This window comes from Dipodomys merriami, unplaced genomic scaffold (genome assembly GCF_024711535.1).
Source record: "Dipodomys merriami isolate MVZ:Mamm:240054 unplaced genomic scaffold, mDipMer1.0.p SCAF_143, whole genome shotgun sequence".
Classification (NCBI taxonomy): domain Eukaryota; kingdom Metazoa; phylum Chordata; class Mammalia; order Rodentia; family Heteromyidae; genus Dipodomys; species Dipodomys merriami.
Window position 1 is genome coordinate 2,418,683 of NW_027202749.1, and position 24,833 is coordinate 2,443,515.

Sequence of the window (24,833 nt, forward strand, 5' to 3'; positions counted from 1 at the left end):
CTTACCCGGCTCTGGGGACCTCAGACTGCCCTGGCCTTGCGTGGTCTGAGATAAGGCTCCTTGGCTCACGTTACTGGGTGATTCAGAGGGTGTCCCCTGCTCAGGGCTGTGACGCCATTGGCCACTGTCTGCAATGCCTGCCTCATCATGCCTATGTTCCCTGGTGGAGCCGCTCCCAGGTCCCTCCCCATTCCCTCCCCATGGCGTCTGGGCCTCTCATCCAGCAGTCTCTGATCATCTAGGCTGGGCCCACCAGGCCCCCCCCCGCCCCCTCGGGGCAGCGGGGCTCAGGGCGCGGCCAGCCTTGGTCACTGCTCTGGGAACCCTGCAGCCACGGCTTGCAGGGGATGCAGCCCAGACACAGAGAGGCAGAGTAATATGCCAAAGGGCGCACAGCAGTGTCTGCTCAGAAGCAGGATTCACACCTAAGAACCTGGCTCTGGCCACCTTCTCTGGGCCACCGCCAACCTGTCCCCATACTGAGCAGAAGGGAGTCGGGGCCTGAGGGGGGCCACTCAGGGCCACCAGGACAGCTGGGCTTCCCTCGGGAGGGGCAGTGGAGGGGAGTGCTGGTACCCTGGCCAGTTATATCGGGGGAACCCTTGAGGGGGGAGGAAGCCCACCACACCCCACATTCCCCCTGCCAGGACTCTCTTGGCTGCTTTGTCTCTGAGCCCGGATGGGGGCAGCCCCAGCGCCCACCCTGTGCAGTATTGAGCTTCCAGATGTGTGGGTGCGGATCCTGGAGCCCCTCAGGACTTACGCTTCTCCCCTCCCCCAGACTCCACGGGACTCAGGTGGCCTGAGCCAGTTCTAGCCAGGACTAGCTCTGATTGGTTGAGCCAACAGCCTATCCCACCCACCTCCCACAGCAATTGGCACAGGGATGGCTCCTTTAATAATGACAGCCAGCTCCACGGAGGCTTTGGTTAGACCCACACACACACATACACCCCACCTCCCACCCCTGCACCCCCAGCCTGAGAGCCAGGAGAAGCTGGGGCCCAGCCACAGCCAATCATGACCTGGAGGACAGAGGCTGTCTTGGAATGGAGCCCCTGGAGTCAGCGGAGGAGGGGAGCACCAGCCCGATTCTGGGTGGTGGACTCCCTGGGCGGGGGGGGGGGGGGGGGGGAGGGCGGGAGAGGGCGGCTGGTCCTCTGGTGGCAGGCAGTACAGCCAGCAAGCCCCTGGTGAGTGAGAGTCTGCCGGAGCACTCCGGGTCCTGTGGTCAGTTACGGCTTAGATGGTAGAGGGGCGTGCCCAGCTGGACCCTGACCACAAGCAGAGTCACAAGGGAGGACTCGGGCAGGAATGGTAAGAGGAGCCCACTGTTCTTTGGGCTTGATCGGCCTTGTGCTACTGCTACCTGGCAGGCTATATAATTCATCGCAGAATTTACTTCTTGGAGGCTGGAGGCTGGGACTCCGGAGGGGGCTGCGGGTGAGAGGCTTCCTGCTGTGATGCTGTGGCAGAGGGTGATGATACTGGAGGGTGGGATCTCATGGCACCCAAACCGTCGAAGGAGATCAAGTCACAGCTTGTGGACAAGACTCCAGCTCAAGGTTATAAAAGTGGTGGGAGGCAGGGGGAAGCCTGGTTGCTCATTGAACAAAGGCAACAGCAGCTCTTACAGTCTTTCTGGCTGTGGGCAGTGTGCCACGCCACCTCCTGCGGAGTCTGCGTGAGAGATCGTGTTAGACAAAGAGCTTCAAGGAAGCATGCCCCCAGGAAGGGGGTGTTGGTTCAAGGCTTCCCATACACTTGGCTGCACCTTTATAGCCTCTACCTTTATTCTTACTATATTCTTCTTGGCTGTATATTCGTTGCCTTTATTCTTGTTTGGCTATTTTTCTATTGATCCGCGAACAGAGCATGTTGTATTTTTCCAGTCCAATGGAGATGGCTTCTCTAAGTAATAAAGACTAAGACCAAAGATTAAATGTGGGCAATCCCCCAATCAATCTATCATCTGATGTGACGCTGCCTCCAGAAACTCCTACAACTTCACAAGCGGTTTTGCAGCTCACGCATAGTAAATATAGAGACTTAAAATTTCCAGATATGTCTATCAGACAAAATCAATGAATTAAACTGTTAAAAAGAGTTATCCCAGTAGTTCAGAGAGTTCTAAAAAAAAAAAAAGGGACCTCTGATTATAAAAGAAAAAGAAAGATTCTCCCAACAGTTATGATTAAGTTTAGTCCAACTTACGTTATAAGGAATAGATGGTGGTTTCATACAAAATAAAAACTTAGTAACATCTAAAGAACCATTTCCTTATACAGGAGCTTGTAAAGATGAAAATAGATGGATAAAAATAAAAATAAAAAGAGTACAATATAAGTACAGCCCTGTCTTAGGTTTGTTAATTATTAAACATAAAAAGGCTGAACAGATGACGCATTCTATTAAACAATATGCTAAACTTGTTTCGCACCACGTAGCTTAAACAGTTGGTGGGATAGTCATCAATTTTCAAGTAATTTATCAATGCTTTGCCTTTTAAAAAAATTGATTACGTGCTTAAATAAACAAAGAATCTATGTCACAATCACACACTGTATAAAACTGTTAATTCTCCTCAATAAAGATATACTCAGATGCAACTCTTTTGAGTCTGTGTCTGTTTGTCACCTCGCCGACTCCTTGCCCACCTATCCCGAGATCCCTGTCCCGCCGGTCCCAGTGCTCCCGCCGGTCCCAGTGCTCCGCCGGTCCCAGTGCTCCCGCCGGTCCCAGTGCTCCCGCCGCGCTGGTCCGTCGCAGCAGTGGAGGCAAATGCTGGTGCTTGTCCCTTCTCCGTGGGCCTGGCTTCAACCCAGACATCCTGGGCTGCTCCCCGGTGGACCAGGGACAGACGTGGTCACTCAGGAACTGCTTAGGGTCCTGGGGTCACCACCTTGCGCCTTGGGGTGTGGTCAGAAGGAGGGAAGTGAGTGTGTGTGTGTGTGTGTGTGTGAACAGTAGATAGAGGCTGAGAAGGGCCAGGGAGGGGTGGAGGAAATAGCAGCAGGCCTCGCTTCCCAGCGGGACCTGGGCGAACCTTCCTGCACTGCTGTTCCATCCAACACCCACTCTACCGCCAGGCCCAGAACGGCCGTGCCAGGCACCGTCCACACAGCACGTGGCACACCTTTAAAAGTGCACAACTCCGTTGTCTTGGGTTTATTCACAGGTGCATACAATGGTCCTCCCAACTAACTCTACAACATTTCCTGCACCACTGAGGTTCCTCACCCAATGACCCCCACACACTCTCCCCCACTCCCAGCCCCTGGCAACCCCACACACGCATCCTGTCTCCCTGAATTTGCTCGGTCTGGGCCTCGTGGAAGAATGTGATCGCACAGAATGTGGGGCCCGCCGGCCTTCTGCCGATCATGTTCCCAAGCGCGTTGCCTTGTCAGCCGTCAGCGCCTCCTTCCTTTTTACGACTGGGTAACATTCCCTGGCTGGCATGGAGAGGCCGCAATCTGTTTATGAATTCATCCTTCAGTGGACTTGGTTTCCGTTCTTCAGTGGTGATGAACAGCACTGCCGTGAATATCCACGGATGGGTCTTCATGTGGACATGTGCTTTCTGTTTTCCTGAGCACGTCACTGGGATGGAACTTCTGGGTCGTGTGGTTGTGTGGTGGCTTCACATTTAACTGAGGAATCACCAGACTGGTTTAGAAGCTGCTGCATCATCTCCGCTTTCCCCAGTCACACACAAAGCTCCTGTTACACGCCCCCCACCCCCACCCCGTCCTCACCAACCCTTGTTATTTCCACTGAAAGATCACAATGGTCGCCTGTCTAGCAGACATGACACTGTGGTGGCTTAGCTTTGCATTTTCCTATGGGCTGATGATGCTGAACGTCTGTGCACACGCATTCGGCCATTTGAGTCCCTGTCCTGAGAAATGTGGGTGTGGACTCTTTCTCCATTTGTCAACTTGGGTTTTTAAAAACTATTATTGGATCATGAGAGCTCTTTATATATTGTGGATAAAAGCTCCTTACCAGATATATGAGTTCAGAGTGTTTTCTGCCTCCCTGTGTGTCTTTTTTCTGTTTCCTGATGGCATTCTTTTATTTTTGTCGGTTGTGGGCCAGAACTCTGGGCCTGGGCACTGTCCCTGAGCTAGTGCTCTACCACTTGAGCCACAGCGCCACTTCCAACTTTTTCTTCCTATGTGGTGCTGAGGAATGGAACGCAGGGCCTCATGTATGCAAGGCAAACACTCTACCACTGAGCCACCTTCCCAGCTCCTGATGGCATTCTTTGAAGTATAAATGTTACATTTTGATGGGGCCCAACCTCTCTCTTGGTTCTCATGCTCCTGAGAAACCCTTGCAAACCCTCGCTCCACCCAACGTCAGGAAGATTTAATCACATTTCCTTTCAGGAGTGCGTGGCTTTGGCTCCCACCTTTGGGGTCGGGAGGCATTTGAAGAACTTGTGTAAGGGGTGAGGCAGGGTCTGACTCCACCCCCCCTTCCTGTGTGGAAGTCCATCCATGCGCCCAGCAGCTTTGCCCAGCATCGCTGCCTTCCCACCGCATCGGGAGGGTTACCTTACTCTGCAATGGGCCTTGGAACAGTGCCGTGTGGCACACCCACAATCCCAGCTACCTGGAAGGTGACAATGGGAGGATCGTGGTCCAAGGCCGATCAGACAAAAGCATAAGCCTGTCTAAAAACCAAGCTGAACGTGAAAGGCGTGGCGGCCTGGCTGGAGCGGCTGAGGGTCCGCCCAGAGCCAGGCCCCACGGAAACCCGCCATCTGCCTGAAATCCGAGCGCCCTGGCCCACAACTCCCACTCCCTCCCTCCTTTCCCCCCTCTCTCCCCAGGCCCTGGTAACCACCGTCTCCCCCTCTGCTGGGTGGGAACAGCTCTCCTGGCCCCCACAGTGAGCCGGGTATGCGGCCCCGGTCTTCTGTGCCTGGCTAATGTGTTGACATGGTAGCCCACAGGGCCGGACCACAGGATCCCTTCCCTGCTCAGGGGTGAATAGTATTCCATGTGTGCGCCTGCTTTCCTCGTCTGACACCCCTCCCCACCCCCCCGCCCAGGGTCTCGACTGTCCCTCGGTACTGTGACCATGCTGTAGAGAAGACGGGACCGTGGATGTCCTCCGTGCACGTCCTCCGTGGACGTCTTCTGTGTGCATCCTCCATGGACATCCTCCCTCCACCGGAAGCGGAGCCCTGAGCCCCTCACCAGCCCCGTGGGCCTCCCGCCTCTCCTCCTCCCGCACACTTCCACCAGGCCTTCTCAGGGCATGAGCGTGGCCAGCTTCCTGCTCTCCCAGACCACCCGTGTCAGAGCCGTGGGAGAGGTCGACACAGAACGGGCCCCGCCCCACAGGCCTGTCCCCAGGGCACTCAGGTGGCGCTGCGCACTGCCAACACAATACCCTCCTCACCTGCACTGCCACCTGTGGACGGGGAGGGAGGAAGGAGGGGGCCTGGCGGGGGGAGGGAAGGAGAGGGGGACTGGGGAGGGGGGGCGCTGCAGCCCGTGCTGGGCCCCAGGCTGCCGAGCCTCCTCCTGCCCCTGACCCCGGGGGGAGACTTGGCAGGGAAGGCACGGGTGGGAACTGGGTGGGAGCTGGGTGGGAGCTGGGTGGGAGCTGGGTGGGTGGAGGGGGAAGCAGGTCCTCCCCTGAGCTGTCTAGAGGCTGGACGGGCCCAGGGTCCTGAGAGGAAGGGCTTCTGGCTGGAGGTCCACAAGGGGCCCCACAAGACTCAGGATGGACGTGCCACCGGTCACCCCTGCTTTTGCCTGGGCCAACCAAGCATGCAGGCTGGGCCAGGCCTCCGCTGCCAGGGAGCTCCGGACCCAGGGAGCCAAAGGTCACGGGGGGGGGGGGGGAGGAGGGCGCGGGGAGGAGGGCTGGGCGGAGGGCATCCGCGGCACCTCTTCAGACGCCTCCAGAAGTGAGCCTTCGTGCAGATGTGTCTTGACTGAGACAGGGCCTGTGCGTGGTGTGGGAGTGCGTGTGCACGTGTGATGTGTGTGCCAGCATGTGTGCTGCAGGCATGTGTCCACGTGTACATTGTATGTGGTGCGTGCATGTGTGAGCATTAGTATGTTCACAAGCGGGCATGAGTGTGCCTGAGCAGTCATCCGTGTGTGCACTAGCGAATATGCCTTTGCGTGTGCATTAGCGTATGTGTGTGCACACGAGAGCGTATAGTGCACCTGTGTGTGCCTGCCTTGTGTGTGCATGCTTGAGTGTGCTGTGGCAGCCAGGGCCCCGGTCCCCCCAGCCCCTCTGGGCCACGTCCAGCCGGAGACCGGAGGGGGAGGGAGGGCGGCTGGGTCCGGGGCTCCTGCAGGGCACTGTGGCCGGTGAGTTCAGTCTTCTGAGAGCGGCACACAGACGCTGCCTGGAAAGTTCTCTCCTGTTTATTCTGCCCAGGCCAGGGTGTCTGCCGCCTGTCTGCCACGGGCAACCTGACCTTTACAAGTGGTTTTTTGTGCCGCCACACCGTGCCTGCGGTGCAGAAGCATCTGGACAGCTGACTGAGGCTGAGCGCAGCTGCCCCAGCCCTCCCGCCGTGCCACCCTGGCCTGGCACCACCCCCAGCCCTCCCGCCGCGCCCCCAGCCCTCCCGCCGCGCCCCCAGCCCTCCTGCCGCGCCGCCCAGGCCTGGCACCACCCCCAGCCCTCCCACCGTGCCACCCAGGCCTGGCACCACCCCCAGCCCTCCCGCCGCGCCGCCCAGGCCTGGCACCACCCCCAGCCCTCCCGCCACGCCGCCCAGGCCTGGCACCACCCCCAGCCCTCCCGCCGCACCCCCAGCCCTCCCACCGCGCCACCCAGGCCTGGCACCGCCCCCAGCCCTCCTGCCACGCCGCCCAGGCCTGGCACTGCCCCCAGCCCTCCCACCGCGTCCCCAGCCCTCCCGCCGCGCCCCCAGCCCTCCCACCGCGCCGCCCAGGCCTGGCACCACCCCCAGCCCTCCCGCCATGCCGCCCTGGCCTGGCACAGGCTGCTCACACTCCCATCCACCCCTCCCTGCAGCCTGAGCACAGTCACACCCTACACTCCTGACCCCCGAGAGGCTCACTTGAGCTGGCTCTGTCTGGATTCCCTTCACCGCCCCCCCCTTTGGTCTCAACACTCCGCCACCACCCCATCAATCCTGGGGATACGGTGACAATGTCCGAGGAGCCAAGGGGGGTCTGTGGTGTGAGCAGTGAAGAATCACTTTTTTTTTCTTTAAACTCAGGGCCTGGGTGCTGCCCCTCACTCAGCTTTTGTGCGAAAGGCTAGAGCTGTACCGCCTGAGCCACAGCTCCACTTCAGGCTTTTTGATGGTTCATTGGCCAGAAGGGTCCCATGGACTTTCCTGCCTGGGCTGGCTTCCAGTTGTGATCCCCAGATCTCAGCCTCCTGAGTATCTGGGCTGACAGGCGTGAGCCTCCTCCCAGCCCAGGCTTGGCTGTGGTGTCGTGGAGCAGAAAGGGGCGCCAGGTGCCCATTGCCACCGCTGGACACCCCTTGCGGTGGCCAGCTGCTCCGGAGCGCTGTGTGCAGTTATGCAGTGCACGCACACCTGCTGTGGTACTGTGGACACGGCAGAAGGAGGCACTTCCTGTGTCCCAGTGGAGCTGTTGGGGGTGCTGGAGTCTAAGCGACAAGCCTGGTGTCCCGTCTCTAGGTCCCCAGAGTCATCTTTAGAGGGGGCAGCGAGGGCTGGGCCCCTCTTTCTCACGTTCAAGTTCCGTCCACGAGGCCTTCGAGAGCAGGGCCAGCCCACGGTGGACTGAAGCCCCCACGGCAGCTGCCCTAGTCCAGGGTCAGGAACTTGAACTCGGAGTCTGTGAGTGGGGCTCGGAGCTGGCCCATGCTGGCAGGGAGCTCCCCCGCCCGCCGCCGCTGCCGGGGCTTCCCACACACATTCAGAAGCAGCTCTGATCTTCCCGTACGTGCCCGTGCCGGGAAGGTGTTTCCTAATTTACTGTTTCTGTTGTTGTCATACAGATGATGTGCAGGGGTGACAGTTACATGAGGAGTAGAGAGTCCGTTTCTTTTTGGGTAGTGTCGCCCTTCCCCTCGCTCTCTGCCTGGGTGTTTATATGGCTTGAAGCTGCGCAGATTTGAGGGGGGCTGGCGTTTGCGGCAGCCCGAGGGTTCATGAGCACAATTGACATTTGGCACAGACAACTAGTCGTCCTGTAGATTTTCTGAACATTCTAAATTGTGTGATTTCTTTGTGTGTGTGTGGGGGGGGGAGGGTTGTGTGCTGGTACTGGATTTGAACTAAAGCCCTGAGCACTGTCTCTGAGTTTTTGTTGTGTTTTGTTCTGTTTGTGTCAGTCCTGGGCTTGAACTCAGGGCCTGGGCTCTATCCCTGAGCTTCTTTTGCTCAAGGCTAGCCACTGGAGCCACAGCACCACTTCTGGCTTTTTCTGTGTGTGTGGTGCTGAGGAATGGAGCCCAGGGCTTCATGCGTGCTAGGCAAGCACTCTACCACTGAGCCACCTTCCCAGCCTGTCCCTGAGGTTTTTTGTTTTTTTTTTTGGCTCTAAGCTGGTGCTCTACCTCTTGAGCCACAGCGCCATTCTGGCCTTTTGGTAGTTAATTGGAGATAAGAGTCTCATGGGATTTCCTGCCTGGGCTGGCTTGGAACCGCGACCCCCACATCTTAGCCTCTTGCTTTGCTAGGACTGCAAGTGTGAGCTACTTTGTGTGAGTGAGCTTTAAGTACCTCCCAGCACCCTTGGCTTCTTGTGAACCCTGGGATTTCTTTGGCTTTCCTGTGTGCCGGTGGCATCTGTGCGCAGCCCTTCGCGTCTGTCACAGACCTTCCGTTGGCCTCTTCTTCCTTCTGCTGCAGGGCCTGGGTGGGCGGCTGGGCAGCGGTCAGGGCGCGTGGGGCACCGATGCCCTCTTGGTTCTGGTGGGAGTGTGAGATGCCCATCGTTAAACACGTGTGGAGGAATCTCATCTGCTCAGGCTTGCGCACTGCCATTCCAGGCACAGCTGTGGTGGGTGCATGCGAGCCTGCCCACCCGAGGCCTGTCCACCCGGGGCCTGCCCACCCGGGGCCTGCCCACCCGAGGCCTGTCCACCCGGGGCCTGCCTACCCGGGGCCTGCCCACCCGGGGCCTGCCCACCCGGGGCCTGCACCGGGCTTTCCTTGCCTCTGTCCACGTGGCACTGGCTGGAACTGGGTAGCACTCACCAGGGGCGGCTGAGATGGTGGGGGCCAGGCCTCCGGGCTCTCCGGCTCTTCCCCAGGAGCAGGGCTGTCCCCAGAGGTCAGGGCAGACGTGGGGAGATCTCAGCCCTCCTCCCGGCCCTGAGTCTGTCCAGAGCTCTGCACACAGCTTCGGTCAGCCTCACGTGGCTTCCTTGGCAGGGATGTGGACGTGCCAGGAAGGGCGCGCCCGTCTCCCCACTCCATGACCTACTCTGCGGGGCCTCCCTGCCGGCCCTGACTGGAGGCAGCTGTCCAGCGTGAGGCAGTGGCTCATGGGGCCGTCCACAGACACAGATGCGATGGCAGGTGTGATGGCAGAAGTCCTGAGGCGGGGTGTGTGTGTGGGGGGGAAGGCCTCCCGAGTCCCTGAGGCTCTGGGGGCGGGCAAGGAGACTGCACCCCATCCTCCTGCCCAGCAGCCCCTGGACGGATGGGTCCCGGTGACCTCAGCCCGCAGGCAAGCTCACGGGGAGAGGAGCCGCCTGCTGGCTGTGGGGACACTGACCCCGCACTGGCCTGCAGCCCCGGGCGGCAGAGACTGTGGCCTGTGGCGCCCGGCCAGGGACAGGACTCTCAGAGACACAGCAGTGCAGGCACAGGCCAGGCCAGGCCGCGGCCGGCAGCGCCTGAGGCCCACAGGCCCCGGCGCCCCTCACAGCAGCGCCCCCGGCCCACCCAGGCCCCGAGGCCAGGCTGGGCGACGCCTGGCCCCACACGGGGTGGCACACAGAGCCCAGGCAGCTGAGCCTGTGCCCCCTGCCCGTCCCCCCAAAGCCCGCGCCGCAGGGAGGCATCTCCCTGTGTCCTCCTCACCGCTAGACCAGCCCGCAGCCCGCAGCCCGCAGCCCGCAGCCTGCCGCCACTGCCGCCGCAGAGGGCACTGGGCGCGTGGGTGTGCTGCGTGCCCTGCCACAGCCTTCCCTCCACCCCCCATGAGCCCAGGGATACGAGAGACCAGCTGACCATTTGCCCCTTGGATGAATCCAGGACAGAGAGTGACAAGGACTCCAGGGAGGGTGGAGAGACTGTGTCGGGTGCTGGGGGAGTGTTGGGGGTGGAGGGGGCCGCGTCAGGGTGCTGGGGTGGAGGGGGCCGCGTCGGGGTGCTGGGGGAGTGTTGGGGGTGGAGGGGCTGCATTGGGGTGCTGGGGTGGAGGGGGCTGCGTCGGGGTGCTGGGGTGGAGGGGCCGCGTTGGGGTGCTGGGGTGGAGGGGCCGCGTCAGGGTGCTGGGGTGGAGGGGCCGCGTTGGGGTGCTGGGGGTGCTGGGGTGGAGGGGCCGCGTTGGGGTGCTGGGGTGGAGGGGCCGCGTCAGGGTGCTGGGGTGGAGGGGGCCGCATCAGGGTGCTGGGGTGGAGGGGGCCGCATCAGGGTGCTGGGGTGGAGGGGCCGCTTCGGGGTGCTGGGGTGGAGGGGCCGCTTCGGGGTGCTGGGGGTGCTGGGGTGGAGGGGCCGCGTCGGGGTGCTGGGGGTGCTGGGGTGGAGGGGCCGCGTCGGGGTGCTGGGGTGGACTGGGTTGTGTGCCTGGGTTCAGCAGGGAACCCCAGAGGAGTGGATTCACCCCTGGCGCCCTTGGCTGGGCCCGTGTCTGGCGTGGTAGGCCACGGGCACTGTGTGCTGCAGACCCGCTGCTCAGAGCGCAGGGAGGGTGGCTGGATGGACGTGGGGAGCCGGGCGCCTCCCTCTACAGCCCTGCTCTGGGCTCTGGGCAGCCCGCCCGCTCGCCGCAGGGCTGCACCCCATCCATCACCCCACACCCACCCCGCTGGAAGAGCGTGCGGGCTGGGCCGGCAGCCGAGCAGGACCCAGACCCCCGCCGTAGCCCGCCGGCCCCGCCCGCCCCTCGCAGCCCCTGCACCCCTGGGGCAGCCGCCCCTCTGCTCCCAGGTCCTCGAGGAAGCCGCCCACCACAGCCTGCGTGACCCATGGGGGCAGCCTCAGCCCCTTCAAAGGCCTGGAGCTTGGAGCCATCCCTCCTCAGCGCCCTGCATTTCACGTTCCAATGCACCCCAAGCCGAGCCCAGGCTGAGGACCTCAGCATCGGAGCCCCCTCCCCCTCCCCGCCCCTGGCACCCCCTCCCCGCCCCTGGCGCACCCCCCCCCAACCCCACTGTGCAACACCAGGCCCATCCATTTGCTGACAGACTGCTTCCACACTCAGGCCAGGCTGCTTCTAGAAAGCTCTCTGCTGCTCCCTGCCGGGGAGGCTGGCCCCCTCTGCGTGGTCACAGGGCACTGAACCTCAGGGCAAGGCTCTCCACCCGGCCCCCTCTGTAAAAGGGGTGCAGAGGAGGAGATGGAGGAGGCGTCCGGAGGCCCCCAGTGTGAACCCACCACCACCACGAGATGGCCTTTGTTTGTGTGCCTGGGCTGGAGCTTGAACTGGGGGCCAGGATGCTGTCCCTGAGCTTTTGTGCTCAAGGCTCAGGCTCTACCACTTGAGCCACAGCTCTGCTTGTGGCTATTTTGGTGTTTCATTAGAAATGAGAGTCTCATGGCCTTTCCTGCCCAGGCTGGCTTTGAACTGTGATCCTAGGATTCCAGGCATGAGCTCCTGGCTGGCTCCCGGCCAAGTGTGGTGCCCACGCACATATTTGTAGCTACGGCGGGTCTCGCCACATTTAACACGTCAGTCAGAGGAGCAGGGGCAGCACGGTGGGCCTGAACCGTGCGCTGCAGCCTCCCTCCTGTCCCAAGTGCACGTCTGGGGGTTGGTAAGGAGCCATCGGACCCAGCGTTCTAGGGCAGGACATGCTGGAAATGCTGGAAATGCTGGCTGGCGGGGTTGCAGGGGAATGATGGCTGGGCAGGGAAGTGTGAGGCTGGGCAGCAGGCCACCCCTGGCTTCCTGCGGGCCGTCCTGGGTAGCAGGCGGACCAGCCAAGCCTTGCACTGGAGGGCAGAGCAGGCAGCTCTCGGTTCCCTGGCCAGCGGGCCGGAGGGTATAGAAGCTGAAGAAACATTTTTATTTTTGCCAGTCTTGGGCTTGAACTCAGGGCCTGAGCACTGTCCATGAGCTTCTTTTGCTCAAGGCTAGCGCTCTACTAATTGAGCCACAGCGCCACTTCTGGCTTTTTCTGTGTGTGTGGTACTGAGGAATTGAACCCAGGGCTTCATGCATGCCAGGCAAGCACGCTACCACTCAGCCACCTTCCCAGCCCTGAAGAACCACTTATGGTAACAGCTGACAGGTCCCCCAGGACAGCTGTGTGGTTGGGGGTCCCCCAGGTGGGTGGTGGGGTTGGGGTCCCCCCAGGTGGGTGGTGGGGTTGGGGTCCCCCCAGGTGGGCGGTGGGGTTGGGGTCCCCCCAGGTGGGTAGTGGGGTTGGGGGACCCCCAGGGGGGCAGTGGGGCTGGGGGTCCTCCAGGTGGGCGGTGGGGTTGGGGGACCCCCAGGTGGGCGGTGGGGCTGGGGGTCCCCCAGGTGGGCGGTGGGGCTGGGGGTCCTCCAGGTGGGCGGTGGGGCTGGGGGTCCCCCAGGGGGGCGGTGGGGCTGGGGGTCCCCCCAGGGGGGCAGTGAGGCTGGGGGTCCCCCCAGGGGGGCAGTGGGGCTGGGGGTCCCCCCAGGGGGGCGGTGGGGCTGGGGGTCCCCCCAGGTGGGCGGTGGGGCTGGGGGTCCTCCAGGTGGGCGGTGGGGCTGGGGGTCCCCCAGGTGGGCGGTGGGGCTGGGGGTCCCCCAGGTGGGCGGTGGGGCTGGGGGTGGAGGGGCCACTGCACTGGGTTTGGAGTTTCATCCCTGAGTGCCAGCCAACTGAGGCTGCTCTCTGGTCTTCTACTACAGATGGATGCTAAGGGTCCTGGCCTCCTCTCACCAGGGTGTTCAAAGAGGAAAGGCAAGAACAGTGCTAGACAGGAGAGAGGGGTGAGGGGCAAAGCCCCTCCATCCCCCACGGGGGTGTGTCCAAGCGTACCCCAGAAATAAAAGGCCAGGGACAGGGACCTGGGCCAGGCCTGTGAGCTCAGTCCTCCCCCGAGTCCTCGGCAAGAGGCAGCTTCACCCAGGCAGGGGCTGGCCCTGGGCCCTGGGGTGCAGGGCTGGAGGGAGGGGTGCTGGCCCCTGGGCCCTGGGGTGCAGGGCTGGAGGGAGGGGTGCTGGCCCTGGGGTGTAGGGCTGGAGGGAGGGGCACTGGCCCCTGAGCCCTTGGGTATAGGGCTGGAGGGAGGGGCGCTGACCCTGGGCCCTGGGGTGCAGGGCTGGAGGGAGGGGCGCTGGCCCCTGAGCCCTGGGGTGTAGGGCTGGAGGGAGGGGCGCTGGCCCCTGAGCCCTGGGGTGTAGGGCTGGAGGGAGGGGTGCTGACCCTGGGCCCTGGGGTGCAGAGCTAGGAAGGATTGCCTTGGAGACCCCCGCAGGTTGCTGAAACAAAACACTCTATTGCTCTCAGATGCTTCTTTTGTGCTTCTGGCTCCTCGAAGGGCTAGGTGCAGGGTCAGGGCGGGGGGCTGGGGGCTGGGGCCTGGGTCAGGGCGGGGGGTCAGGGGCTGGGGCCCAGGTCAGGGCGGGGGGCCGGGGGCTGGGGCCCGGGTCAGGGTGGGGGCCAGGGGCTGGGGCTCGGGTCAGGGCGGGGGGATCGGGGGCTGGGGCTCGGGTCAGGGCGGGGGCTGGGGGCTGAGGCCCGGGTCAGGGCGGGGGCCGGGGGCTGAGGCCCAGGTCAGGGCGGGGGTCGGTGACCAGCCAGGGGCAGCCGCTGTAGAGGCGCTGGGGCGGCAGGCAAGCCCTGCGCACGCTGAGCTCGGCGGCAAAGGCCCTGGCCTTCTGGTAGAAGAAGAGCGACTTCTCGCGGTCCACGAGGAAGTGGTGGTAGATGGTGGCCAGCCGCGTGTAGATCTTCAGCTGGGCCTTCTTGTGGCCCAGGTCCACGGCCGCGGCCAGGGCCAGCTGGTAGTACCCGGCCGCGTCGAACGGGTCCTGAGGGGGCAGAGGCTGCGTGAGCCCAGCCGGCTCTGGCTCACAGGGAGGAGAGGCCTGTCCCCGGGGGTGACTCCTGTGCCCCACGCGAGTTCACCGTGGCTTCCACAGCCCCTGATGCCATGCACAATGAGTCTCCTTGGTGTTGTGGGTGTTGCTCATGCATTTTGGCAGTGTTGGCAACTCTCTTCCCACAGGTTTCCAGGCCCCGGGCCTCAGCCTTCCACGCCAGCCTTCCCCCCACCCCCTCACCCCTCCCAGGGCTAGTGCGGCTTTCCTCGGGCTGAGGTCCATCCCCAGGCTACGGGCTGGGCGGACTGGCCAACCCCTGGCCCGGTGCTGCCAGGCAAGGGAGCCCCCAGGGATCTGAATTAGCCCCAGCCCAGCCCTGGCCATACCCAGCACCAGGCAGCTGCCCGCTGCTTCCCAGACACCCGCCCCTCAGCCTTGTGTAGCTGGGCTGGGGACACCTGTAAACAGACCTCACAGGGTCAGGTGTGTGTGTGTGTGTGTGTGTGTGTGTGTGTGTGTGTGTGTGTGTGTGTGTGTGTGTGTGTGTGTGTGCGCATGACGCAGGTCAGGACTGTGTGTGTGTGTGTGTGTGCGCATGATGCAGGTCAGGACTGTGTGTGTGTGTGTGTGTGTGTGTGTGTGCATGACGCAGGTCAGGACTGTGTGTGTGTGTGTGTGTGTGTGTGCGCGCATGACGCAGGTCAGGACTGTGTGTGTGTGTGTGTGTGTGTGCGCGCATGACGCAGGTCAGGACTGTGTGTGTGTGTGTGTGTGTGTGTGTGCGCGCGCATGACGCAGGTCAGGACTGTGTGTGTGTGTGTGTGTGTGCGCGCATGACGCAGGTCAGGACTGTGTGTGTGTGTGTGTGTGTGTGCATGACGCAGGTCAGGACTGTGTGTGTGTGTGTGTGTGCGCGCATGACGCAGGTCAGGACTGTGTGTGTGTGTGTGTGTGTGTGTGTGTGTGCGCGCATGACGCAGGTCAGGACTGTGTGTGTGTGTGTGTGTGTGTGTGTGTGCGCATGACGCAGGTCAGGACTGTGTGTGTGTGTGTGTGTGTGTGTGTGCGCATGACGCAGGTCAGGACTGTGTGTGTGTGTGTGTGTGTGTGTGTGCATGACGCAGGTCAGGACTGTGTGTGTGTGTGTGTGTGTGTGTGCGCATGACACAGGTCAGGACTGTGTGTGTGTGTGTGTGTGCGCGCATGACGCAGGTCAGGACTGTGTGTGTGTGTGTGTGTGTGTGTGTGTGTGTGTGTGTGTGTGCGCATGACGCAGGTCAGGACTGGGCCTGGGCTGTGTGCAATGGAGAATGACCCCGTTAGAGGCCCTGGCTGCCCCCAGGCAGCATTCCAGGGCAAGGGGGATCTAAGGTCATGCTACAGGTATTTGCGGCACTGGGCTGCTGACAGTGGGTCAAGGCTAGGCCAGGCCAGGAGCAGGGGAGGAAGTGAGCTGTCTTCCCCTTGACCCTGAGCCTGGCCCTGAACCTTGGCCTCTCCACGGCTGTCCAACCCTTTACGTCCTCCGCTGGGCGGCAGGCGGGAGGATGGAGGGAAGCAGGCCTCTTTCCCAGAGGCCCCTGCCCCAGCGTCACAGGGAGCCAGCCAGGGTGCTCACAGTGGAGGACAGCTGCAGGGACCACGTCTGACCACTAGGTGTCACCTGCAGTCCAGAGATGTCCCAGGCAGGGTGAGGGGTAAGGGTGCCCCGCCACCCCTTCCCTCCAGCTCAGTCCTTCAGGGGACCTGGGGTGCAGCCTCTGAACTGGGCACTCGGCCCCCCCCAGCCAGCGGGAGCCCCGGCTGGGAGGTGCAGGGCGTCTACTGGGGAAAGGGCTGGAGAGAAGCCCCGTCCACGTGTGTTCCGCTCTGAAGCCCCGGAGGGCTGGAGGGCAGGCAGATGGAGAAATCGGGATGGTAACAGCGCTGCCTGCCTGCCTGGCCGCCCCAGAATCCCTGGCACAGACGCCTCTCCCTGGCAGGCCGGGCTCTGGGCCCTGGGCAGCCCCCGCCCCGCCCCCAGGGTCCCCTCACCCACCTTCAGGTCGTAGAAGATGAGGTCGCCGAGCGCCAGGTACACCTTCACGTAGTACAGCGTCTCCTCCTCGAACTCCAGGGGCGAGCTGCACAGCGACAGGGTCTTGAGGTAGAAGTGCTCTGCCAGCTCGCTGTGGCCCATCTGGTGGTGCAGGGCAGCCAGCCGGTGGTACGCCACACGCTCGTTCAGCCGGTCACCTGGGGCGCGGACAGAGGGGCAGGTAGAGGACGCGGCCCCGTGGGCAGGCAGGGCACGCACCAGCGGAGAGCACGCACTGAGACGCACACAGTGCGGTCGTGGCTGTGGCTGTGGCCACTCCCTGTCCTGAGACCTGACTGGACATCTGTGCAATGGGTTTACACACCACTCTCCTCCACTGTGGGGTTTGGCAGTGGGGAATTTGGATTCCCCAGCCCCAGCCTGCGTGGAGCTACCAGGACACTAGGAGCCTCAGAGGTGTGTGTGTGCATGCATGTGTATGTGTGTGTGCATGCATATGCGTGTGCACGCATATGTGTGTGCATGCACACGCTCTAATACTCTAATTCCCAGGCATGGGGCTCAGATCAACCTGCAGGCCTGGTAGTGACCCCTACCTGGGCTTCTGGTCAGTATGGCCCCAGCCTTGGAGAGTTAAGTGTGTCAGAACCCCAGCAACTTCTCCTGCAAATGGGCAGCCTCTGTGACCTCCGGCAGCCTTCCCCTTCCCCCCCAGCACATGGATCCCGCACAGAACGCATGTGAACTTGGTCGTGCGCCTCCTGCTGGCCTGGACTGGAACAACAGGCCCCATCACCCCCCTCCATCACGCTGTCTGTCCAGAGTACCAGGCGGCCCCGTGCAGCACAGGTGTGGGACACAGGCACCCCTGGCACTAGGGACAGCCCTGAGGAGAGGGACAAGCATCTTCCCAGCCAGAGAACGGCGCTGAAAGCAGGGAAGGGACAGGGGAGAGAGTGGCCCGCGGAGGCCAGCCTGGTGCGCAGGGCCCGAGGGGCGTGGTGGCCGGCATTCCAGTTGGTAAGGGGAGGTGGCCGAGGAACTCTGCTTTCCCCAGAGCTGGGCCCGGACTGCGGGAGGCTGGCAGGGCCGGCTGGGGCAGGCTGGCAGAGCTGTCCTGCAGCCTGGGATGGGCACAGGTACTCACCCAGGGCGATGCTGAGGGCCAGAGCCTCGCGGGCAAACTGCAGACCTTCCTGGGGGGCGCCCAGCGCGGCCAGCAGTGCGCCCAGCTTGTTACACAGCCGCAGCTCCGCCTCCCGTTTCCCCACCGCCACGGCCAGCGGCAGCGCCCGGTCCTGAGCACGCAGAGGGGGAGGGGTGAGGTCCCCACCCCAGGCCCCGCACGCCACGCCACACCCCGTGAAGTCCCTCTGGACCCCATGCTCCGGGAGCTTTCCCCGTCTTCCCCCGTCCATGGGGCCTGTGTGCCCAGGAGAAAGGACGGTCCCGGGGTCCCGGGGCGCATGTCGGAGCCTGGGGTGATGTCCACCCGTGAGCACACTGGAGGTCTCAGCCGCCCCTCCGCCACCCGGGGTGCGCGCTCATGTGCACCCAGGGCCCAGCAGCGCCTGGCCAGCTGGGGAGGAGAGGAGGAGCAAGGCCCACTGTGCGTCCTTTGACTTGTCCCGCGCCCCTCTGCCCTCAGCTTGCTCATCTGCAGGATGGAGGCGGGACTTCCTGCTCAGGGCGCTCTAAATCCCCTGAGGGCAGTGTGAGGCGGTCGGGGTCACGGAGTGGCGTGGCGGCCACCCCAGGAGATCAAGCCTCCCCCCCGCCACTCCCACGCCTGGGTCCGCCGGGGGCAGCCGGCCCGGTCCCACGCGGTGGCCGCAGCGCCCCTCACCCTGTAGAAGGACACGGCTTTTTCCCGCTCCCAGCTGCCGTTGAAGAAGATGTCTCCGGCCGCCTCAAACAGTGCCAGCCCCAGGTGCGGGTCGCCCGTGTACAGGGCTGCGTTCTGTGCCACCTGCAAGGATCCGGAAGCTCTGGACACAGCAGCCGAGGAGAGGGCTGTGCCCGACCCTGTGTGCCTGCAGCGGGAGCCAGTGGAGGCCAGGGGCCAGCGGAGGCCGGGGGCCAATGGAGGCTGGGGTCAGTGGAGGCCCGGGGGCCAGCAGAGGCTGAGGCCAGCGGAGGCTGGGGCCAGCAGAGGCTGGAGGCCAGCAGAGGCAGAGGGCCAGCAAAGGCCGGGGACCAACAGAGGCTGGGGGCCAGTGGAGGCCAGGGACCAATGGAGGCCAGGGCCAGCGGAGGCCCGGAGCGCAGCAGGTGCGTGCTGCGGAGGTGAGCAGGGCAGAGCCCGGCCCTGCCCTCCTGTCATCCCCCAGGCCACCTCGTCCTGCCCCCACACCCGTGTCCTGCTGTGTCCCGTGCAGTCGGTGCCCAGTAATGACTCAGCGACAAGAGCGGGGTCCTCTCGATGCTTGGCCAGACCAGACGTCCCACAGCCTCAAGGGGAGCTTCAGGCTGCCAACCCCTGGGCCTCTGCCCCACAGCAGGCTCCAGCCCCTCATCCTGACCCCCACAGCCCGGTCAGCCGCCGCGCCTGCTCCTTCCCCGGCCAGCCACCCCCGGCTGTGTCTGGCAGGGATGAGGAGAGGCCAGCGCTGCCCACACAAAACCTCCAGCGCCTCCACATTTGCCCAAATCACTTTGTGTATAGAGAAGCATCTCAACGCTGCTTCTGTGACTTGCGGATCTTTTCAAACAAACGCACGATCCATCCCGTAATCCAAGCATATGGGGAGGCAGAAACCTGGAGGATCATGGTTTGAAGCCAGCCTGAACAAAAGTTAGTGAAACCCCCTCCCCATGTCAAAAACCAGGTGGCATGGTGCACACCTGAGAGCCCAGGTACACAGGAAACATAGTGCGGGGAATACAAGTTTACTCTAGTTCTGGCAAAAGGAAAGCAAAATCCTATATGAAAAATAAGGTAGAAAGGGCTGGAGCATGATCTAAGAGGTGGAGCACCGGTCCACGAAGTGCAAGGCCAAGTACAAAACCCGGCACCACAAAAAGGAATATATAAACATAAATAAATGTGTCGCGTGCTGATAACGCACGTGCCGGCTGAGTACTTGCTATGTGCCAGCGAGGACCCGGCCCTCTGCCACAAGCTGAGGTAGCTGCCGGCAGCTGAGATGGCTCTTGGCAAAGCTGGGCACTGGGGTGAGAAGGTGAGGGAGCTGGGGAGCAGGGAGGAAGAGGCGGCCCCTGGGATGCCACGGGTCATGGGGAGAGACCTCCCACGCCAGGCCACGTGACGTCATCTGTACACGACAGAACAGTCCTGCGTGCGTCTCACCCGCTGCCTCTATTATATACGATGTCATACATATCCAGAAGGCGGAAAAACGGTAACCTACCCCAGCCAGGTGCTTCAAAGTGGCTCTGGAATGTGAGTGTGTGTGTGTGTGTGTGTGTGCGCGCGCGCGCACGTGCACGCACATATGTATGGGTGGTGGGTGGGGAGTGAGTGGATGGATGGGTAGATAGAAAAATGTGTGGAAGCTGAGCACCAGTGGCTCATGCCTGTCATCCTAGCTACTCAAGAGGCTGAGATCTGAGAACTGCAGTTACAAGCCAGCCCAGGCAGGAAAGTCTGTGGAACTCTTTATCTCCAATAAACGACTAGAAAACCAGAAGTGCCGCTGTGGCTCAAGTGGTAGAGTGCTAGCCCTGAGCTGAAGAGCTGAGGGACAGCGCCCAGGCCCAGAGTTCAAACCCCACAAAAGACAAGAAAGAAAGAGAAAGAAAGAAAGAAAGAAAGAAAGAAAGAAAGAAAGAAAGAAAGAAAGAAAGAAAGAAAGAAAGAAGGAAAGAAGGAAGGAAAGAAGGAAAAAAGAAAAAAAAGGTGGATGAGAAGATGGATGGATAAGTGGATGGATGAGTGGGGTGATGGATGGATAGATGCATAGACGATGGATGGATAATGATGATGGATAGACAGATCGATGGATAAACAGATAGATAGGTGAGTGGATGTTGGGTGTAGACCGATGGGCGGATGGGGGGAGGGTGGACTGACAGCAGGTGAGCCCCGCCCCCTGCCCATGCCGCACCTGGATGTACAGATCCACCAGCTCGCTCTGGCGTAGGATATAGTAGATCCTCCCGGCCTGCAGCCAGGCATAGGCCTCCTTCTCCTTCCGCTGCAGGTCGATGAAGATCCCCAGGCTCCGCTTGGTGTAGTCCAGAGCTGACCTGTAGGCCCTGGAGTCAGATGCAGATGTGAGAGAGAGATCACTGGGACCGGCCTGGGTTCGTCCCACTGCGGCCATGCGCCAGCAGTGCATGGCGTGGCCTCTGCCGCGTGCCGCATGCCGCGTGCCGCCCCGTGCCGCGTGTCGCCCTCTGGGCTGCCGGAAGGCCAGGATGAAACCTGGGGCCCGGAACAAAACACAAACAAAACTCTTCGGGGGAAATGCTGTCCACACCAGCCTCCCTGTGGGAGCCACTGTGTGCTCTCCCCCACCCTCCACTCCCCCCTCCCGCTGGCCCAAACACAGCCAGTGCCTCTCTGGACAGCAAGGACCGTACACATAGGACAGAAGCTCTCCAACTTGTCCATGCTGTAGAGCGGAACCCAGGCCGGCTCCAGGGGTGGGTCCAGGACAAGCGCCTGTCCTGCACCCTTGAGGACAGGCTGCGTGCGGTCCCTTCTTTCCCAGCGGGGTCCAATGCAGGGACACCACTTGGGGCTCGGCTGGCCAGGACACTGCTGTGGCTCACACCATGTGATGCAGACACATGGCCGGGGCAGGGTCTCTGCACCCTGTGCAGCCCTGGGGACGCGGGGGGGCAGCAGGCTGTTTTCTGGGAATGCAAAGCTTCAGAAACACATGGGGTCATGTCTGGGGACACACACAAGGCCAGATCACTCCAATCCTGAGTCTGGCCAGCGGCTAAAGATTCAGCAGGCCAAGATCTGCTCCCAGAAGCCACCATGGCAGAAACTGGCAGAACTGGGGGGTGTGAGACACTATAGGGTCAATGTGAGTGTGGAGTCAGGAAGGCTGGTCACCCAGCCAGAGGCCTGCCTTCCCTTCCAACTGTGTGTGTATCTACCTACCTAACCAACCTATCCAGCCAGCCAGCCAGCCACCCACCCACCCACCTACCCACCCATCCATTCATCCATCCATCCATCCATCCACCCACTCACCCACCCATCCATCCACCCATCTATCCATCTATTCACCCATCCATCCACCCACTCATCCACCCACTCATCCATCCACCCATCCATCCATCTAACCACCCATCCACCCATCTACTTACCCATCCATGCATCCACCCACACACCCACCCAGACACTCATCCATCCATTCACCCACCCACCCATCCATCCACCCACTATCCACCTATACATCTACCCATGTACCCACCCATCCGTCCATCCACCCATCCATCCACTCATCCAACCACCCATCCATTGACCCATCCACCCACCCACCTGTCCATCCACCCATCCACCCACCCACCCACCCATCCATCCATCCATCCACCCCCCACACCCATCCATCCATCCATCCATCCACCCATGCATCCATCCATCCATCTACCCACCCACTCACCCACCCACCCACCCATCCACCCATCTATCCATCTATCCATCCATCCACCCATCCACCCATCCATCCACCCATCCATCCACACATTCACCCATCACCTATCCATCCATCCATCCACCCATCCATCCATCTACCCACCCACCCATCCATGCTTCCATCCATCTATCCATCCATCCACCCATCCATCCATCTATCTACCCACTTACCCACCAATGCATGCATCCATCCATCTACCCACCCACTCACCCACCCATCCATCCATCTATCCGTCCACCTACCCACCCATCCTCCACCCATCCATCCATGCATCCATCTATCCATCTATCCACCCACTCACCCATCCACCCATCCACCCATCTATCCATCAACCCATCCATCCACCCATTCACTCATCACCCATCCATCCATCTGCCCATCCATCCATCCATCTACCCACCCATCCACCCACCCAGCTATCCATCCATCCACCCATCCACCTATCCATCCAGTCATTTACCCACCCACCCATCCATCCATCCATCCATCCACCCATTCACCCACCACCCATCTATCCATCCACCCATCCACCCATCCATCCATCCACCCACCCATCCATCTACCCACCCACCCATCCATCCACCCACCTCCATCCATCCATCCACCATCCATCTACCCATCCATCCATCCATCCACCTATCTACCCATCCATCCATCCACTCACCCATCCATCCATCCAGTCATCCATCCACCCATCCATCAGTCCATCCATCTACCCATCTATTCATCTATCTAACCATACTCCCTTCCTCTTACACATGCATTCATCCATCTGCCCATCTATTTGTCCACCCACCCACCATCTATCCCTCATCTACCCAGGTGAGCCAGGACTCACACATCTGGCAGGTCAGAACTCCGCTGATGTCATGGAACCCAGCGTCCCGAAGGGTCAGGACTGTCCACAGATAAGGCTGCCTTCCATGCCACCTCCACCCCATGCAGGCAGGGCTCTTACCTCTCGGTCCCCAAAGACAGGTAGAGCTGGCTGATGGCCTCCAGGAGCTGGCCCTCTAATGCCTTGTCGGCCACCCTGCGGGCCAGTGTGAGCTGGAACTCATGGTAGATGACACACTGGGCTTCGTTGGGCACCACCTTGCTGTAGAAGTGGCAGAGCTGCTGGACAGCCTGCAGCTGGCCTGGGAGGGAACAAAAGGAACACGCTGCTCTCCGGCTCTGCCATGCCGGAGAGGATCATGCCCCTTAAACCTCTGGGTGTTGGCTTTGTCCTGGCTTCCGTGAGCCAGGGCCTCTCCAGATGGGACCCTGAGCCGAGAGACAGTGTGTGTGTCTGCAGAGGGCGTGGTGGGAGGCACTCAGGGCTGTGTGCTGCGGGGGTCACTGTTGACAATGGGGGGCTGCCCCCCAACCATCCTATCTTCCTGTTTCCAGCCTGGCCACTGGAGCAGGTGGCCAGGCCTCAGCAGCTCGATGCGGATGGACACAGGGAGTGCCCAAAGCCAGGGCGTGTCCAGCCAGTGTCCTGCCTGGGACCCAAAGCACAGGGTGACTGTCAGTCAGCCTGGCTTCAGTATTCCAAAGTTTGTCTCCATCTAGGATACCAGGCCCCAAGCCCAGCCTGACCAGACTCTCCTAGCTCCAGGCTCCTGGGAGCTGTGGGGTACCTCCAATGGTCAGAACCAATCCAGAGATCCACACAGAAGCTGCATGCAAACATAACCTCACCTCAATGCAGCCAGGACTAAGAGGCAGGAGCAAACACGCTGCCCACTGGCAGGCCCCGCCTACCAACAGCAGGGACCTGACCACCATCAGAAGAGCCCTGCCCACCAGGACTCTACCCACTGGAAGGCCCCACAGGAATGTCCTCAAGACAAGCCACATTAAGCTGGGTGCCAGTGACTCACACCTGTAATCCTAGCTACTCAGGAGGCTGAGATCTGAGGATCACAATTCAAAGCCAGCCTGGGCAGGAAAGAGTGAGACTTATCTCCAATAAACCACTAGAAAACTGGAAGTGGTGTCGTGGCTCAAGTGGTAGAGCACTCGCCTTGAGCTGAAAAGCGCAAGGACAGCGCCCAAGGCCAGAGTTCAAGCCCCACGACCTACCAAAAAAAAAAAAAAAAGACAGGCCACATGTCCCATCAGAGAACAAGTCTCGTTGCACATCAGAGGCTTGAAATCTTGTGAAATGTACTTTCCCCCTCTAGGGAAGGAATCAGAAACAGTAATAAAAAAGAGATTGGGGAAGTCACAATTGCATGAAAAACCAAACTGCACCCTCCTAAATACATATGGGGTTAGCAAAGAATTCACAGGGAAACTAAAAAGGACTTTGAGATGATTCAAAACAAAAGCACAAAAAACTGAAGGGATGTAGCCAAAGCAGTGCTAGAGGGAAATTCGTAGCTATTGGATGCCTTCCTGTGAAAAGTGGGAGAAAAACTTCAGACCATAAATCTAAACTTCCACCCAGAGAAACTAGAAAGAATAGTTAACTAACACAAAGCCAGCAAAAAGAAAATTTTCAGAGCAGAAATAATTAAATAATAATAATGCAAGAAAAATAAAAGCAATAGAAAAAAATCAATGAACTGAAAGTTGGTTACTTGAAAAATGAATAATTTTTGTTGCATTACTGGGATTTGAACTTAAGGTCTTCAGCTAACACAGCTTGGTTGCTCAACTGATGCTTTGCCACTGAAGCCACGCCTCTAGCCTGGCTTTGGCTAGTTATTTTAGAGATCCTCCTACACAAACTTTTCTTCCTCAGGCTGCCTTGAACGACCATCCTTAGAACTCAGCCTCCTGAGTAGCTAGGATCACAGGCGTGACCCACCAGCACCCTGCTTAAAAAGATGAGCAAATCTGACTAATCTTTGCTGGCCAAAAGAGCAATCAGAACCAAAGAGGCACAGTGCTACCAACCTCACAGAAACAAAAGGTGAAAGAACTATGTGAAGAATTCGTTGTACACCACGATAGAAAGCCCCCACGAAGCTGCCAAAATCCTAGGAAGATGCCTACTATACCAGAATGTCTGGTGACCCCAGATGACCCCAGAGGTCAGAGGACGCCGGCAGCTCTGGGGTCCTGCCC

General features: G+C 60.8%; 1 protein-coding gene across 9 annotated transcripts in view; it reads right to left on the minus strand.

Moving 5' to 3' along the window:
• Positions 1-13,553: 13,553 nt before the first annotated feature.
• The window catches only part of Sh3tc1 (SH3 domain and tetratricopeptide repeats 1), a 35,548-nt gene continuing 24,268 nt past the window's right edge, over positions 13,554-24,833 (minus strand). For 8 of the 9 annotated variants that reach the window (XM_070021778.1, XM_070021777.1, XM_070021776.1 and 5 more), the window contains 6 exons: positions 22,732-22,912; positions 20,226-20,376; positions 18,005-18,127; positions 17,306-17,456; positions 16,159-16,355; positions 13,554-14,108 (listed from right to left, as the gene is read on the minus strand). In XM_070021778.1, coding sequence (XP_069877879.1) covers positions 13,821-14,108; positions 16,159-16,355; positions 17,306-17,456; positions 18,005-18,127; positions 20,226-20,376; positions 22,732-22,912 — 1,091 coding nt within the window. In that variant the 3' untranslated portion in view covers positions 13,554-13,820. Of the gene's footprint in view, positions 14,109-16,158; positions 16,356-16,754; positions 16,822-17,305; positions 17,457-18,004; positions 18,128-20,225; positions 20,377-22,731; positions 22,913-24,833 lie in introns of those variants that run through there. The other variant, XM_070021782.1, reaches the window with a different exon arrangement.